Below are 13,083 nucleotides of genomic sequence, written 5' to 3' on the forward strand. Positions count from 1 at the left end.
CTTCCTAGTCCTGTCCACCCTTGACAAAGAAAGCACCCCTGCCTTGTCTGTGTCTCCCTTTATTAAATTCTGTGCGACACGTGCCATTGTTTCCTATGGGTTAGGAGGTGGTAAGGTGATAAAGACAGGGAGTTTTTATGGAGGGCTCCACAGACCACGGACCTGGCTACATGGTTTGCATGTATTGTTTCATTTATTCCTCAGGATCTGTGAAGCTTTTTGTTTTAGTTTTTCCCCTTTTACGTCTGAAAAAAAGTAAGGATTACAGTGGTTTATTTATTTAAGGCACAAAACTAGAGAATGGGATTTTATGTGATTTGAGCCCCAGTGGGCCTGGCTCCAAGTTCATGCATGTCCACCCTATTAGACTCCTTTGAGCCTTGGTCCCTGTTGTTCCCTGCCTTCTCCATGGTGTCAGATGATTACAAATGGAATCTCCTCCCCACTTCTTCATCAAGTGGCTCGAAAATGGGTCATGGATGCCTTCATATTGTTAAGGCCAAAGATGTTTATTTATTCTCATCTGACTTAGGTTCTCGGTAGCGTTGAAGGATTGTCTACTTCTTCTTGATTAAGCGCTTTGTTTTCTGGGCTCCGATGTACTCATCTGGTTTTCCTCATTCCTTCATGTGTGGCCCTTCCTCTTCTGACAGACCACAGTTCCAGGCTCCATTTTCTAGTTACACTCACACTGTAGATGATCTCGATGAGCGTCTCTCTCTCTCTCTCTTTCATACATGTGCACACACACACACACACACACACATATATGTCCATACCTAAACATATATACACATACACATATATCTCCCAAGTGTCTCTCTGGACCAGACCTCACTACTGAACTGCAGACATATATACCCAGATACCTGTTCTGCATCCACACTTGTTGCCTAGTTGGAATCTCAAACTTAACAAATCCCAAGCTGAATTTGTTATCCACTTTTCCCACTTCACAGCCACCCTCCCCCAAAACAAAACAATTTGCTCCTATCCATTCAGTTCCTTAAGCCAAATATTCTCATCTTTCTGGATTCTTTGCTTCCCTCACACTTTCCCTCTAATCTGTCAGCAAGCCCTCTTGGTTCTGTCTGGACCCAGTTATTATTACAACCTCTGCTATGACAGCCCTGGTCCCAGCCACCATACCCTCCCTCAGGCTTCTGAAATGCATACCAACTATACATATTCTTCTGCTTTTGTTTCCCTAGGGTCCACTCTCCACTGTGCAGTTAGATGAGTTTTTGAAAGTTAAATCTGAGTCTGTTTCATAGATAATTTCATTTGTGTCATGTTTTAGATTCCACACATAAGTTATATCATACAAGTTCCTACTGTATAGCACAGGGAACAACATTCAATATCCTGCTATAAACCATAATGGAAAATAATATGAAAAAGAATGAATACATCTATATATATATAACTGAATCACTTTGCTGTACAGCAGAAATGAACACAACATGGTAAGTCAACTCTACTTCAATAAAATGAATTTAAAAAAAAAAGAAAGTTAAATCTAAGGTGTCATGATACTGTCCTGTTGAAAATCTATGTCCATTTTCAACTTCTGTATGTTGACTGACTACCCCATACATAGAAATCTTAATAAACACACTATGAAGTGAGTTCCATTTCATGACGATGCATGGTTAACATCTCAAACAGCTGGAGTTAAGACTGTCTGTGAGAAGAAAGGGAAGGCAAGGCAAGGTGAAGCAAGTGGCTTCTGTGAGTTAGTGGGTAAGGGTTAGGAGCACTCCCCCCACCCAGCCCAGGTTTCATGTGCATCCCTGAAACCAGAGTGGCTTCTGAGCCTTGAACTTGACTTCTAACCAAGTCAATGAGCTTGCTCTTGTACACATCTGAGCCAGGCTCACAAGCCAGTAAAAACTGCTGAGGGCTCAGAGAGCCCGTGGCACCCCTTTTAAGCCTGGTGAAATCAATAAACCTAGGAAGTGGGAGGTTCATGTTTCTCCAGAATCCCCACAGGTCATGTTGTCTGGGAGTTAATGGTCTAAGGAATAAGAATAGGCACCAAGGGATTAATTGTGTGACCCTTCATCAACCCAAGAAAACACAGCAAGAGGCATTTGTCTTCCACACAAAATCATACAAAATTCTCTGTTTATTAAATATACATTATTTACAGTGTAAGTCTTTCTTCTGTACAACAGGAACCATAGAAAACAAAGAAATCTAAGGCTAACTTTCATTTTTCCCCATACAGTGTATTAAGACATGTTACGTGGTCTACAAAACTGACTTGGAACGAGGCAACATCACTTGGGATTCTGTTTCAGGAACAAAAATGAGAAGGTCAAAAGGAAAAGCTAGACTCCAGAAGATCTACAGAGAGAGGTGACCTGCTTTGTGCTTTTGCCGTAATAAGGATCTGACATCTATATTTTTTAAGAGGTTATTTTGTATTTTATTGTTTCCTTGTTAAAAATAATCTCCCTACTCTTTCCCATTCTTCAAAAAGGAGGACCACTATATGCCGGAACAAGACTGATTTCCCATCTGAAGTGGACATTGTAATATGGTATCACAGGGCTCAGCAAACTGCAGCCCACAGACGGAATCTGACCTGTTGCCTATTTTTGTCAATAAAGTTTTGTTGGAACGTAGCCACGCCTCTTTGTCCATGTATGGCTCTCTTCCTGCTACAAGAGCAAAGGTGAGTAGTTGCAACACAGTCTGTTCTATAAAGCCTAAAGTACTGACTATCTGGCCCTATACAGAAAAAGTTTGCTGGCTCCTTACTTAGCATATCCTGGAGGCAGACTTGTGGTTCCTCCCTCAGCCTGCATTCTTATTCCTGATGACACCTCTGCACCTTTTGAGCCTCCTCCAGTGCACCGAGGGAAGTGACAGCCCAAGATAGCACAGCATATCAGGAGGCCTGTCAACTACCAGATTCAGAAGGAGAACATTCTTGATGCTGGACCTCACTAAATACAAAGTCCTTCTCACCATATAACTATGGTGTTGTAAGCAAAGTTTGGTATTTTTTGCATGAGTATTTAAGGCAGGAGAAGGTTACACAGGTTGGCACTGCCATTCAAAGAGAAGAGACTTTTTCCTGTGAAGACTTGGGGATGGGGTTGACTATGATGGGAACGTCTGACTAGGCAGAAGCTCATTAATACTACCCCCTAAGGTGTCACTGAAAATTCTACTTATGGGAAGGCCTTCCAAAGAGTCTGCAGGGGAATACAACGATCCTGTTGCATCCTGTTTTCACGTCCTCTGAGACTACTGCTGGAATCAGAAGCATGGAAGAATATGATGCTCATGAAAATAAAGACTAGGATTTAATCACTAAAACAATTAGCTTCACCTTTGATCATGGCTTAGGATTACTCTCTTATTTTCTCCTGCCATTTTGCCAAAGTCCCCCTGTATCGCTGGGGAAGGGTGAAGAAAACAGTGTTCCCAGGTAGTGTTGGATGGTCGGTCCCTGGCAGTATTCACTGTCAGGGGTGGGGAGTATCATACCTCAACATCATTCTGGCCTGCCTGTGCATGGCAGGACCAATGAAGGGGAGAGAAAGACCCCCTAGGCTGATTTCAGGACCTCAGGGCTTCTACCCATGGAGCTGCTGATTCAGGATAGTGGAGCTAGGGAGATTTCTGACAGTTCCTTTTCCTTAAAGTTGTATCTGGGTATTCAACCAGGGCTGGTTAGATCATTGTGGTGATATCTCTAAAGCATCCTGGAAAATTCCTGATGAAATAAACATCTTGAAGGAAAAAAAAAGATGTAGCTGACGTAGAGCTGGGAAGGGTCAAAAATATCGTGCCAAGTTAAGTAAAGAATTCTTCATGCAAAGCCCATGATATTGCCTCTTTCCCTAAGGTGATGATCCAAGTGCATTAAAGAGACTCCTGAGTTAGGAGCCAGGAGAGTGGGAGGAGCTGCTGCCAGTGAGTCATGTGGAAGCAGTGACTTTCTTCTTGCAGGATGGTTATCAGTTGTCTCCATGTGTCCCCTCTTCCTCCTCAACCTGTTCCCAGTGGGTGTGGTCAAAACACCCAAACCAACTTTTGCCTTCATCTTTGCTCACATCTGTTCGGCCACTTTGTAGACTATAAACATTATAAAAGAGAGACAATTTGCTTACAAAGTACGATATTTCACTAAAAAAAAAAAAAAAAAAAAAAAAGTGTGCTTTTCTGTTCTCCCTCAGAGTACCTTAGTGGAAAGTAACACAAAAGTTACTCAAAAACAGAAAAAAAGAGTTAAATATAAAAACCTTCTATGAAGGCTTCCAATAACTGTCAACTCAAAAGGAAACGTGTCTCTCCCTGTCAAACAGAGATGTATGGAGAATGTCACAAAGGAAGCCTGAATAATAAACCTATTTTGACAAAGAGTTTGTGTAGGTGTGTGTTTGTGATTTTTTTTTTCCCTTTAGGAGGTTCAACTATTTGGAAGTTGTGAAAGCAGGGATGAAAACTAAGGACAAGCAAAATCTGCAAACTAGATGGCTTAACAAGTAAGAGTGTGGGTGAGGAGATGGGGGTAGGGTAAAAAAGACCCAAGAACAGTATATCGAAGTAATTCAATCAGACTCTGTGTTTTTAAAAGAAAACACTATCAAACTGCATGAGAGACATGAAATAGCACTCAGTTATCTTCCAAGTATTCTGGAAGTTTTGAGTTTGGCGACACCATCTTCCTTTAACCACCTTTGCACCTGCAGGAATAAGGAAGACTCTTTATTTATTTGGTCTACTTGGGACCTCTAGGACAATGGGGGACTAATTATGTCCAAGTCTTGAGGTTAAGGAAAAATGAGTAGCAGAGCTATACACTGTGTCTCAAATTCCCTTTGGCAGGCTTTTCCCAATTCCCAATGCTGTTTCGATGGATTGTAGCTAAGGGGGTATTTAAAGGACACCGGGCGTTGGTGGACAAGCTGTCAAGACTTTTTGTAAGAAAGAATTCACCAGCCTGATTCCTAACTCCTGAATGTCTTGGAGCTTCCCAGTGTAGCTCCTGTAACTGAATGAGCTTACTGCAGAGAAGAGAAATGTGTGATTTTCAGGATTGGAAAAATTCCCCCAGAGCACAGACATGAGACCTCACTTAGATGCATGACATTTTGAGTCAATGAATTACTCAAAAATATCCTTCATCCATTTTCAGAGATCTTCCTAAATTGAGTCAAAATGGTTCATCAGGACACAGTAGGGTTTTAGGAGGAGCTGGGGTATGACAAAGACCCCTTAAGGAACGTCTAGAAGAACAAGGGCATGCAATAGGTCACCAATACACGAAGAAAAAGAACTGAAAAAAAAGGAAGAGGGGAGAAGTGGAGATTGCTGTTTCCTATTTCAAATAGGGTCCCCGAGTTGTCAGTTCTGACCCATGAAAGGAGGACTTTCAGAACCCCCCACCCAGAATTAAAACAAGAATGGGGAGAATGTACCCTCCCCAAAAGTTCTCTAGAGACAGGTATCAGTTACTCTCACCCCTAAAGAGTCAACCCATCTCCCTCCACAGAAACACACCAGCGTAGACTGACATTTGCTTCAAGGAAAAGAAACAAAGTCAGCTTACTGAAGGTGGAAGTAAAAAGCAAGAAAAAAAATATATAGATATTTTCCAGAAAGTATGTTTCTTTCCATCTCTAGCAAAGATGTTACAAGAATGATAGCGTAGAACCTTAGCCCTATATGCTACAGCATTTTATGCATAACCCTATTACAACAATACATGCCTCCCCTGCTAGACTTTGGGCTTCCCAAGGGCAAGAACAAGGCGTAATGTGTATGAATACACCCAATATCTAGCACAACCTTTGAAGTATTGGGTATTCAATAAAAACTTCATTAATGAATAAAGTACAGAACAAGGGTTTTCGTTTGTTCTGATCCTACTCCTGTGGTGGGCATAAGTCTGACAAAAGGTGGAAGTCAGGTGGGTACCATCTCTGTTATTACTAAAGGATAAAAAACTGTTTTAAAAGAATCAGCCCTAGGATCCTTAAAATAAATATTACATTTGCAGTTCAGAGTACAGAAGGGCTAAGCTTTTTTTAAAAATATATCTAGAGAAGTGAAAAATGTTTAATTCTGTAGACAAGTTCTCCTAAAAACCATGGTGATCTAACCTATACACACACACAGAGATGCAGTGTTAAATATATATTTAAGGTAAGCAAATGCACTGCTGCTTACATAAATAGATTTGTTTGGTGGGAATAGTATCAATGAAATAGCCCCCCTAGAATGTGAAATTGCACAGGTATTTTTTGGTTTTCCTGTAAAGTGACCACATTCCATAAAATATGTTGGTAAACAGCCATTACCAAAGAGTGAGGGTTAAAATGTAGGATTATGGCGATCCAGTTGGCCAGAGCATGCAGTCAGGAAACTGAAGCAGAAAACTGTGGTTAAGGAGGCATTAGAATGCTTTCAAGGACTGTTAGTTTTAGATTATAATTGTTCAAGGATTGAAACACTCACACAACTCAACAATTACACAAAACTCCCTGGATCTTGGTACCATGGAGGAAAGACAGGCAGAGTTTGCACTTGTCATTGCAAATTGTGTTTTCCTTTGGAGAGAGCAGCTTGCTTGCTTTCCATACACATCTGGTGAAAGTTAGTGTTCTCTGGGGTTATGAAATATTCCAACCCTGTAAAAATAATTCTGATTTAGCCCTGAGACTCTTCTTATAAGAGTGACGTGCTGATCGCACTGTCTTGGCATTCGTCATTAAGTCTGTGATACGCAGTATGGATGGATGGATAGTCTACAGATGTGGGGAGGTTTGCTGGTAGATTCTGTAGTGCAGATGTGACAAGGATGGAGCTTCTCAAATTTTTCACCCTGCAGAACCCCCCACAAGCCTATAAAAGTGGATGAGAAAAGCAGATCCTCCAAGGCGGCCTCTGTTAGTACTCCATTTCTTCTATCAATACTGGGTCAGCAAAATATAGTCCCTAATTCTCAGAGATTGAATAATGAGCAGTTCCAGTTTTATTACTCACACCTTCCTTTTCCTTTCCAATTCATTACTGGAGATGCTTTGGGCTAAACCCACTACACTTCATGGTGACTTCTATTTCAGGGGACGAAGGACTATGTCACCAAGCAAAAGGCTGATTTATATAGCATTTTTATGGAAAGAGAAAATTCAGGAGTGAACACTGGAAATAGGAGAGAACAGGGCAGGAAGAAACAGTAAAGATCTTTCCTCTTATGAATGGATTATTCATCTTATTAAAGTTAGAAGGAAAAAAAGTTACCCTTGTTAGAACCACTTTAAAATAAATTTGCTAGCAAAAGGATATAATGGGAATGATTAAGTAAGAATCCACAGAAAAGTTTTAAAAGAGAGGGTGTATTTGGAACAACATCTTCAAGTTGAGAAATATGATTACAAACGAAATCCTTACCCCACGCGCTCTGCCACTGAAAGAAAAGCCTGGAATAGACCTGAAATGGGGTGAAGCTGAGGAGTTCCTCCTTGTGAGCCTTATCATGCAGGAAAGTGTTAAATAGTCGGAAGTGACAGACACACGGAGAACAAGATGGGATGCAAATCGAGTCTGTCTTGTAAAGAGAATCAGCAAGTAATTTCCGTGTCTGTGGACCATTCTCTTCGCATTCCCAGCTTACCGGAGCATTTATATCCTTTCCCCCTTATCTTTTTTCCTGAAGCTGGACCAGAGGCAAAGCGTGAGGAATATCACTACAGCAAAATCACCAGGTTTCATACCACCACCTCGTGTATGTGCCCAAGATAACTTCTTGAAGGAATGACTGTGTTTCATGGATGTTTTGGTATCAAAAGGGGCAGATACCCTGAAATGTGTCACTGCATCATCTGGGAGTTTATGCCTGCAGAAGGAAGTGTGTGTGGGGCCTTTATATACATAGGATGAAGCACATCTGAAAATGTGATGTGCTGTAGGACTTAAGGGCTCCTCTCAGATTATGCAGTGGGGTCTCCCTGGAGCTAGTCAGAATGCTTCACATATCAGTTCATCCTAAACCTCCTAGAGAAATGGCTCAGTGGACAGACATGGATTATTATATCTATTCTAAAATGTGAAACCTGTGTTTACTTTCTTCACCATATCTTTAGTGAGGGGAGAGAAGGAAAGAATTCTGTTTGGTATTTCTTTGCTTTCATGCAGTTTTTTGTTTGTCTTGCTTTGTTTTTTGTTTTTGTTTTTCTTTAAAGCTGGGTTAAGGTGGTTTAAGCTCTTTCATGGTACCAAGTGCTAATTTAGACTTTTATTTGAATTGCTTTTTGCTGCAGCAATGATATATATATCTATCAATATAATAATGCCAGGAATAACTTAGCTAGCGTTTCTCACAAAATGGGAAGAGGCATTTTTTAAGTTATAGAACATCTACTTCCTAGCAGCTTTCTTTTTACCTCCTAGTTTCAAGCGACTATTTTCCATGCTTCCCCTAGGTTTATGCTATTGTGTGCTGTTCTAAAGTGTCAGCCCTGGAAGAGAGTGGTAAGAAAGGAACAAAGCAATAGCTCACGACTATCAGGAATCCTATATTTGAAATACTCAGGGGATGAGTCAGAGGGAACAATGATGATGAGTTAGGGTAATGGGTTTCTTGTGGGGGGAAAATTAACACACAACAAACCTCTCTTGTTCCTTTTAAAGTGCCACTGACACAAACCAGGCCCTAGCATCTTGTTTTGGTACCCTGAGTTCCCTGGTCGGAGTGGACTTGAAATGGGGAAGGGTGTTGAGGATGACCGCTTCATGCCGAAGTCACAGAGCTCAGGTTCAAGGTAAGCCTGAAAGACTGAATGGTTGCAGAACTGAAGGCTGCGTCTTAGAAAGTGGAAATATGGAACTGAATATGGACATGTGCACACATGTGTCTCTTCCTTGTCTAAAGTAATCAGTCTCTTGAATGATCGTTTTCACCATTATAAGTGTGTCACAGAGGAAGGCAGTCGCCATAGCTGCCTGGTATTCTGAGCTGGTTCGAGGGGATAGATGCTGTGGTGAATGCAGGTATGTTCTAAAAGTAAAAGGAAAAAAGAGAAAGAGGACGACCAAAATGAAAGATAGGAGAAAGAGGAGAAGGAGAAACCAAAAATGAGCAACAAAGGAAGAGTATGAGGTGGCCCTGCAGTTTTTCAGATGAAATATTCCCGCTTACACTCGCTCACTGTGTTTTGCAAATCAATGTCATTTCTAAAGGAACTGTCCAAATTTTCTGGATATTCCTTCTCCTTCATCTGGTTGGTACGATGTGACTGCTTATGCTGGTAAAGGACACGACTCATGATGCCGATGATGGAGAAGATGATGAATATCACCACTGCTATTACTCCTGTTGAGAAAGAGGGACAAGAGAGAGAGGGAGATTATCACAGATCATCTGGTCAAGAGAGAGAATGCAAAGTAGACAAGAAAGGCACTTAGGAGAAAGAACCAAACAAAAAACAAACAAACAACAAACTCTGCTGCATGTCCAGAAATAAACACAGGCTGAAATGCATTCAGGCTTCAGTTACAAAAAAAAACCTTCTCTTTCAGGCTAGTGAGTGCTCAAGCCAGTTTCAGTACGAGGAGGTTTTATTTAATGGACTAAGAAAGCCATCAAATAGATATGGAATCAGACCAGCAAAGGATCTCTTAGTAAATTCCTTTAAGACCTGCTTTAAAGAATGTGTCTGAATCATTTTTAATTAGCACATTTCTTTGTCATCTTGCAAATAAGTACCTTAGAACTACTTTAGCATCCTAGAAAATATGCAGATATCTCACTTCCCAATACATGCTCTATGGATGTAAACTTGTTTATGGTATATTTTTGCTTTGCTAAAAATGTTTTATTAATAATGAAATGCTTACTAAATATTCAGGGCACTCTACCCTGCTGTGCACTCTGCAAGGTATAGGCTCGTTTGAAGATGGTACCCCTCTGTCCTCCAGAGTCAACTGCAATGGCAAACTTCTGCCCTGTTGTGTCAGATACTATCCTACTTTGATTGTATGTGATTTTATGGGACCTACTTGGCAAGCTGTCCTCACTGACCCTAAGGTCTTGTCCCTACCCTTGCCAGGAAGGCTCTTGAGAAGGGAATAGCAAAGTCAGCAAAGTTTGCAAGGCAGAGTAAAACCAGGTAAGTTAACAAACCTAGAAATAAATTGGATACAGTGAGTGATACCGCGGAATGAGCTGCAGCATTTAGAGATGAAATACAGAACCAGTTTCTACTCTATTCAGGGTGGGAGGATGTGAACCTCCAGGAATTTTTCTCAGGGGTTGGGATGAATTTCCTGCCTTAAACAGACTCATAGAAGCCTGTACGTGGGTGGGAAAAAGTCAGCAGTCACAAAAGTCTTTTCTCCATTTGTCAAATGAGAAATTATAGGAAGAGAAACAGGCACCAAATGGTTTCCTATATTTCTTGTCGCCAAACAAAAATCAACTTGGACTCTTTACCCTGAAGTAGATATTCAGGTCAGACATTTGAAGAACTTCTTTAAGGAAAGTGTGTGTGTGTGTGTGTGTGTGTGTGTGTGTGTGTGTGTTTCCTCACAACCTTATTGTAACAATGCACTTCTGTGCTCCCCTTGCCACTTGTCCTTCCAGCCTAAAACACTACTCACTGGTTCTATTGTTACCTGTTTACCCATCCCACCCCACCTTGCCCCCACCAAACTGTGAGCTCTTGCAGGGCAGCACCCATGTCTTTCAGCCTTGTATTCTTGTACTTAGCACTGGTCCTGACCCATAGTGGGGGTTCTTTCCATAGCAGTTAAATAAATGGTTACTGTCGATTTTTAAGAGCAGAACTCCATCTGGTGTGAATTAGTCCATCTAGTCTGTCAGAAAGCAGAGATGGGGCCACCTGTGAGGACCATGGTTCTCAGATGGAAATGAATTCTGTCTCTCACAGGCATCTTACATTAGACAAGTTTGGGAGTCATTCCGTGTTGCAAGGCCCAGATGGAAAAATCAAGCTCCTGGAGGCAACAGCCAAGCTGAGGCAGGATACAGAGCAGTGAGGCCAAGAGGCTGTGAGAAAATGGAAAAGCAATGGGGGTGGGAGGGAGAGCGGAGCTCACAGCAGAGCGGACAGGAGCTTCCTCTGTAACCATATGTGCTGCTAGATCGGAAACTACAGTCCCGTGGGCTTCACCGTGTTCATTAGATCCACTCGGTGGAGAAAACCCAACAGCACTACAGCTTTGCCCATCTGTCTGCCCCAACATGGCTTTTTCCCATATGTAGTTTTATTAGTTTGCTTTGTGCTTTAGGAAAAATGACAAGTGGATGAGATCGACAGGATGCACGCTGCCTGTCTCAAAGTAAATTATCCAACTGTGGACTATGCGCTCAGCTGCCTGGTGGTTCAGGGAGGGATCCCTTCATAGAGCTGCTGGTGCCGGGCTTGGAGGGGAGGGTGCCTTTGATCATCCCAGCATGTGTGATTAATCATGAAAAACCTCACGTTCTTAGATCATGCAGGGTTCTGGGTGCTGGATAGCCACACTGAGGAAGAATTCAGGTAAGTTTCTCCAGAGCACAGAACCACTGATGTCTTTTCTGCTTTCCGCCACAAAGAATGGTTTACCTCCGATGAGAGCTGAGTCACTTTGCACTGCGTTGGTGAGTGGTTCCCGCTCATCTGTCTTCCCAAAAAGATCTGAAAGGTGTAAAAGACACTCAAAGTCCTAGAAGAAGATCTGAAATATGGCATTGTGATGACACACCTGCGTATTAGACCAGGGGCTCTCAAATAGTTGGCATTTTGGAAGGAAGCCAAACATACCCAGAAAAGCATTTTAAGTATACTGCTTACACCCCGTAGTTTCATGACCCTGTTCGTTTCTATGTAAGTTGTAAGACAAGAGGTTAAAAGACATGATGGTGGTACTTTGCTCGTATCTGCCTTGGCCTACAGCTTACCTCTCAGCCTACCCTTGAAGTCCCTTTATTATTTGCTGGACAGTTCCTATGCATGTCAACGACTTCTTCCCTCAAGCACACCTGCCTCTGATTCAGAGGTTTCTTTAATTACAATAGATTTCTGACTCAATTGACAGGAAAGGGGAAATTGCTGGTGAATTAGCACCCCCAAGAAACCCTCACACATTTTACTATATGTACATTAACATATACGGTGTAAAAAAAACAAAGAGCATCAAGTTTGAAGGCACATAGACCTGGTTTCGAATCCTAGCTCTGACACTTATTGGTCTGGTGACAGTGAGCTACATACATTTTTTAAATAGCAATCTGCAAATGTATTTTAGGGAGCTAATGATCCTATAGGTATGCATATAGTGCACATAAAATTGTCAGGACCTATAGCACTTCTCATTAGTATTGCTGTATCGTTTAATCCTCAGGAAATGACTACAACATGATTATAATTTTTTCCAATCTCACAGATAAGGAAATTATATCAAAGCCATTAAGTAACCTGCCCAAAGTTCTGTAGTTCATTCATGGAAGATTCAGAATTCCAATCAAGGTTAGCCAAGTGTCGTATTCAGGTTCTTTCTAGTATACATACCTGACCATTGCCAAGAAAACACCAAGATTGGTGATGAGCAGGCAGCAGCAAAACTCTGTGCCCTTTCTTTGCTTGTAGTTCATAACTTATCCGGCAATTGATGACCACACCTGATTAAAATAAATCCTAAGAACATCCAAGACACGTAGGATGACAGTGACTAAGAAAATGTATTTCAGGAAGTGGCAAAATAAGAGAAGGTATATGGATGGTAGTCCTGTGGGACTTTCTTTTTATCAAGGAAGGTCGCTTTTAATCACATGAATTGTATTATTGATAGATCAACAACCAGCCTGCCTTCCCAACCCCTAAACTCTTTAATCCTTAGAGCAGCAACCACTTAAACAATAGCGAATATATATATATATATATATATATACATTTTCAGATTGTTAGGCAAAAATGTGTGTAACTCAATGTCACCAGACCAATAAGTGTCAGAGCAAGGATTTCAACACAGATCAATGTGCCTTCAAGCTTGCTGCTCTTTTTTTTAAATAACATATATGTTAATGTACATACAGTTATATATATACACATATATCTATTT

The 13,083-nt window shown here is 41.3% G+C and overlaps 1 protein-coding gene across 5 annotated transcripts in view; it reads right to left on the minus strand.

Annotated features, from left to right (window-relative positions):
- Nucleotides 1–2,103: 2,103 nt before the first annotated feature.
- Nucleotides 2,104–13,083, minus strand: part of CNTNAP5 (contactin associated protein family member 5) — a 505,995-nt gene continuing 495,015 nt past the window's right edge. For 3 of the 5 annotated variants that reach the window (XM_079923775.1, XM_079923771.1, XM_079923773.1), the window contains 3 exons: nt 11,589–11,660; nt 9,161–9,334; nt 2,104–4,703 (listed from right to left, as the gene is read on the minus strand). In XM_079923775.1, the coding sequence (XP_079779901.1) occupies nt 4,588–4,703; nt 9,161–9,334; nt 11,589–11,660 (362 nt within the window). In that variant the 3' untranslated portion in view covers nt 2,104–4,587. The remainder of the gene's footprint in view (nt 4,704–9,160; nt 9,335–11,588; nt 11,661–13,083) is intronic. The other 2 variants (XM_079923772.1, XM_079923774.1) reach the window with 2 other exon arrangements.

Source organism: Stenella coeruleoalba, assembly GCF_951394435.1.
Source record: "Stenella coeruleoalba genome assembly, chromosome: 6".
Classification (NCBI taxonomy): Eukaryota; Metazoa; Chordata; class Mammalia; order Artiodactyla; family Delphinidae; genus Stenella; species Stenella coeruleoalba.